The sequence below is a fragment of the Neophocaena asiaeorientalis genome, unplaced genomic scaffold (assembly GCF_003031525.2).
Source record: "Neophocaena asiaeorientalis asiaeorientalis breed wild unplaced genomic scaffold, Neophocaena_asiaeorientalis_V1.1 scaffold760, whole genome shotgun sequence".
NCBI lineage: Eukaryota > Metazoa > Chordata > Mammalia > Artiodactyla > Phocoenidae > Neophocaena > Neophocaena asiaeorientalis.
In genome coordinates this window covers 189,250-194,832 of record NW_020174640.1, presented here as the reverse complement: position 1 = coordinate 194,832, position 5,583 = coordinate 189,250, and the positions used below count along the sequence as shown (strand labels likewise).

Sequence of the window (5,583 nt, the reverse complement as noted above, 5' to 3'; positions counted from 1 at the left end):
ATGCATGCACGCACACACACACACACACACACACACACACACACACACACACACGTTCCCATGTATCTCTCCCTCCGCATCGCTGTATCCACATCTGTGCCCACATACACCACAAGTGCCCCCACGCTCACGCTTTCCTCTACCCCCATAATACACTCTACACAAAGACCCACACCCTGCACGTCCACATCCGCGCACAAGCCCCACATATATATACCTTAAATGTACACAAATGTTCCTCCCACACACACACTTACTTCCCAAATACCTCCTGATACACACCCATATCCCCTTCCCCACACATACTCTGTCACCCACATGCTTATTTTGGTGATTTACGCTGCCCCTCTACCCTGTGCCTCCCTTGGTAACTGTTAATGCCTAACTGCGGCCAAGGTCTTGAGGGCGACCAAGCACACACGGCCTTGCTCCCTTTCGGATGCTCGCCCAGGCCTCTGAGGGCACGCGCGGCCCCATAGCCCTGGAGTGGCACAAAGAAGCCAACTTCCTGCCCGGAAGGCTGGAGTCCTGAGTCCCAGTGGGTGTCTGGGCTGTTTCTCAGGTCTGCAGGCCTGGGTGCTGAACGAGCAATTAGGCACGGCTTACTCCAGGGCTTGCTGGCTGACAGGACCCTATTTTAATTTGCTTTTGAGTATGTGGCTTTGGCAGTTGGCATCCCAGAGGCCCCAGAGCTGCGTTTCACTTCTGGGTGCATCCACGTACACGGAAAGGCAATCTTCTCTTGACTTCCCCTTAATACTACGTGGGATAGCAAGACACCTTTTGGGGGTTCAGATGAGAGAAATGATATTCCCAGAAAAAAGTGGAGCCTGCGTTCCCTTCAGCGGCATCTGGATGCTGGGTGTGACATATGCAGGGCGTCTCCCTGGCCTCTCCACAGTCTAGTGGGCTTTGGGTTTCATGGTTCTGCCACTGCTCCTCTGTCTCTCTGAGTTGCCACAGACATCATGGCAAGGCTCTGTTCTGTAAGCTGTTCTGTCCTGTTGAGAAAGGGGATCTGAGTCTCTGATAGGAAAAATGGTACCATGAAGGTGGCTGCAAACCCACATGCTTGGGCTGCATAGTTCCTGAAGAGTAATGCGTATACAAACGTAATCACACACAGATACACAGGCACAAGTGCATGGTAGTTGAAGGCCAGAAGTAACTGTGTTACTTTATTTTCTAAATGAGGGTGACAGGAAATATTCAACTCGGTTGCTTTTAAAAATTATCAACACAAAGCTCCAGTCTCTAAGGATCAATGGAAAGCACGGAGAATACTAAGAATATGCTTCAGTTCCAAATGATCGGACCAGGTAGGAATGAAAGAAAAGAGAGAGTGGAGCATCGGGGGAGAAGAGAGGAGAAAATAAGGAAGAGAAGGAAAGGACGGGAAAGAGAAAAGAGGATAAGAGTGACACACAGAAAGGAGGCGGAAAGGAGACAGAGGAGAGACTCAAGATTTGAAGTGTCAGTTGGGAGCTGTGGGCTTCACGGAAGGCTATTATTGCTGGCGAGCGCTCCCTACGATATCCTGATTTGCTGATTACTTCACAACCCTTCAATTGCTCCAATCTTTAAGCTTGTATATCAGAAGTTCTTAACCTTCTGGGGAGTCTTGGACCCCTTTGAAGTTCTGATGAAAGCTATGGACTCTTCCCCCAAAAAATGCATGTGTGGGCGCGCGCGCGCGCGCGCACACACACACACACACACACACACACACACTTACAGAAATTATTTCATGGATCCCACTGAAACTCATCCACGAAATTCAGGTTAAAAGGCCCCACCACCACCACCTTATAACCTCCTCTCATTTGGGTAACCAGAACATTACATCTCGGGGTAGGATTTTTATTCTTTGAGCTTAAATAGTTAATGATCAAACTAATATTACCCAAACCTCAGAAGGAGCCATAAACTGAGATTTGGCCAGAAGTTCCCCACCACTTCCTGTGTACCCTTTAGTGCCTGCTCTGGAACACAAATGTAATCAATAAGCCGCTGATTGGATTCTGGGTACATTCAAGATGTTTCCGTCTCTTGGCGCCAGATTTAGAACACGGGTCTGTCTCCGAATCTTGGGGATTTTGCTGTAGAGCTGAGGCTTTGTTGTTTTGTTTCCCAAAACATCCCAGAACAGGTGGCCAGTTTTGGACCTCAGTTATATGCATTCATTCACCCTCCCTCCCATCAGCTTCTCTGAGCCCTGAGCCCAAGCAGACGGTTTCCTCCAAGGTGCTTCTTTAGACATCTTGGTGATTCATGTATTTGGAGAATGTCACAGGCTATTCCATGGATCCCATCCAAGGCAGAGGCGTAGCTATAATCGGAGAAGCCCCCACTGGGCTTGAGACCAACAAAAGAAAGGGACCCCAGCAGGATACAGGACGTGGATATCCCTGGGGCTGAGGAAGTAGGGGCTTGCCGAGTTTTATTCTGGGTTTCAGAATTTAATCCTACATTCTTGCTCAGGTACCCTTCAGGCAAACTGAAAACCTGATAAATGTCAAGCGTTGGGTGGCACAGATACCTGGTTTTGATACAATGTGCCAGATTCCCCTGTCTTCTGTTGACAAGCAGCTTACCATGCACTGCAGTATAAACTTGGGCCCAGGGAGACTGGCTCAGATTTGCTCTAACAGTTTATGGAGTTTGGTGTTTCAGCCCTCATTCTCACATGGTTTCTGTGGGTGACTGAGTTACTGGGGAGCTAGTAGCGAGTGATCGCTCTCCCAGACTGACAGGTTTTTGCGTGCTTGTGGTCGGCGACGTTTTCTGTATCATCCGCCTGAGCCTGTTGGATAGAGCACTTCAAGCAGGGCGCTTGTAGTAGGATGGTTGGCATGACGTCATCCACAGGCTTCAGTGCCTCTTATCCTGAGGTTTGTGGGATCTGAGGGAGCAGAGAGTGATGGTCAAATCCTCCACCCAGCCCTTTCAGACCTTTGTTTCCAACCCAGGAAATTGGTACATGTTGGAGAAATCTACTGCATCCAAATGCAGGCTCTTCATGCTGGTTAGGACAGACGTATTTGACACATTTCACTGAACGATACTTTGGCAAAGACTGAAGCCAAGTCTGCTATTGCGAAAATAAGAGAAAAGGGAGAGAGAAAACGGGGGAAGGAGAGAGGAGGGAGAGAGGACAGGCAGGCTAAGAGAAACACATAGTGATTTTTGCTGGAGGGTCGCAAGGCTTGGACAGCTGGGATGGATCTTGGTCAGCATACTTTAAGACTTGCAGGAGCAACTTCAGCTTGTGAACGAGCCAGGCAAAGGAGAAGCTGGTTCTCTTGTCTAGAGGAACAAGAGCTCCTCCGTTCATCCTCATTCAGGCTTTCTCTAATTCCTTCTCATTTCCTCATCGGGAACCTGGGGCTAAAGAGGGCTTGTGACTAGGTCCTGGAAGGAATAACTAAGTACTTTACATACTTAATTGCACCAAAGGTAAATTAATAACACACTTGAAGAGGGTGAAATGAGCTCTTTTACAGAAACTAGAAACAAAAGGACTCAAGAAAGACAGTGATGGGGTCTTGTGCCTGCCTGAGTCTGTTTAAGGTCAGCTTCTGCCCGTGGACTACCAGGACCGTCAGAGAACTCTCTGTGAGCTGAGGGAGCCTCCTCAAACATGGCCTCCCACAAAGTTGATCCCAGGGGTTACAAATGACCTTTTAACTGTGGGGTCAAAAAATACTCACCCAGGTATAGGTTTCCAATGTGTAGGAGCACCACAGCTACCCACTTGCAAAGAACCTTTCTAAAAGCCTAGGGCAGGAGAAGATAGAGCCTTCCAAGGAGACTAAGGATCAGGGAAGAGAGAAAAAATGAAGCAGCAAGATCAGACTAAAATGGAAGCAGGGTGGGGGGGAATATAGGACATCTCTGTGGGATAGCCAGCAGGTGGGCGGGAAGGTAGTTGCCATGGCAACAAGTCTCCACAGCAGCAAATCCCAGCAGGTGGGTGGGAAGGTAGTCTCCATGGTGACATGTCTCCTCAGCAGCAAATCCCAGTGGGTGGGCAGGAAGACCTGTTTCTGTGGTAACCGCACTGCACTGACTTCCCCGTTTCTCCACTAGAGGAAAAAGATGGTCTAACCCAGTGGTTTTCCAACTTTAGCAGGCATGAGAATTACCTGGAGAGCTTGTTAAACACACGGATTGCTGGGCCCCATCCCCAGAGTTTCCGATTCATTAGGTCTTGGAGGAGGGGGAAGTGAGGACCTGCCATGAGAATGAAGAGAACGGGGCATCCGAGACCCTGGAAGGAAGTGGAAATGGATGAACTTGGACAGGAGGGGCAAGGAAGGCTTAGGAATTGTAGCCTCTTGGGATCTTCACTTCCTCCAGAGAGAGGAGGATGGGGAACGAGAAGTAACTATAGATGTGTAATGTGCTGATCATATTCGAGATGCTTATGTTCATTTTATCCTTGTTACAGCCCTTTGAAGTATTTTATCCCCATTTTACAGAAGAGGAAACTAGAGCCCAGAGATTCTCAATAACTTGCCTAAAGCTACATGGCCAGTAAGCGGTAGAGCAAGAACTCAAACCAAACTGACTCCAGGGTCCCTGCTCTTTCCACTCTACCTTGCCAGGTGCTAGGGTAATGTCCCGGCTGGTACATCAGGGCAGAGGATGCTGGGTCCTGGTCATTTGCAGTTCCTGCAGTTTAAGTCTCCCAGCTGGAGGCATCCCTTTTGAACGGTTTGGAGACCTCACCTTCCAAACTGGAGAATGGGTGGGAGGTAGGAAGCCGATCCTTCCTATAGTGACGGCGCTGGTCCTTGCAGAAAGGAGCAATGGTTAACGCTAGCTGGGTGGAAAGAGCTGCGCTGCATGCTCATCCTCCGTCCTCATGCCCCCAACTGTCACCGTCATCCAAATCCTCCATCCCTCCACCTTCACTGTCCTCGTGCCCTTTGTTGAATCCAGGTTTCCTGAGCACTGGCGATCAGGCTGCCAAGGGCAACTATGGGCTCCTCGACCAAATCCAGGCCCTCCGCTGGGTGAGCGAGAATATCGCCTTCTTCGGTGGTGATCCCCGCCGTATCACCGTCTTTGGCTCGGGCATTGGCGCGTCCTGTGTCAGCCTCCTCACGCTGTCGCATCACTCTGAGGGTGAGTAGCTCTTGGAACGAAACAGGAACTAGACAAGTGCTGGCCGCCGACCCTGAGCCCCAGTCCCTCCAGGCTCCAGGGTACCCAATTCCATGTCCCAGGAGCATCCAGGGGAGTCAGCAGCCCTCACCTGCCAGCTCGGTGTCCCTTTGGGGAGAAGTGGAAGGGAAATGTTTCTCGAGGGGACGATGTAACTCTCCCACTGTGAGAGAGGGAAGGAGAGAATCCCACTTACATCTTGAGAAAGGAATGTTCTCCTGATGTGGGAGTCTTATTGAGGAGCGTGGGAGTAGAATGTCTCTCTCTGAAGGACAAGGGCTCTTTTTGGGCGGGGGGGGGGGGGGGAATCTTTCCGTGTGGGAAGGACACATGACTTCGGGTAGAGCTCTAGAGTGGAAATTAGTTTTTAGGTGTAAGAGACATTCTCTGCCTTTCTCGCTGAAGAACAAGTCT

At 49.9% G+C, this 5,583-nt stretch overlaps 1 protein-coding gene across 2 annotated transcripts in view; it reads left to right on the top strand.

The window, feature by feature from the left end:
• NLGN3 (neuroligin 3) overlaps nucleotides 1-5,583 on the top strand; it is a 21,067-nt gene that overhangs the window by 10,067 nt on the left and 5,417 nt on the right. For both annotated transcript variants that reach the window (XM_024758110.1, XM_024758109.1), the window contains one exon: nucleotides 4,945-5,130. In XM_024758110.1, coding sequence (XP_024613878.1) covers nucleotides 4,945-5,130 — 186 coding nt within the window. The remainder of the gene's footprint in view (nucleotides 1-4,944; nucleotides 5,131-5,583) is intronic.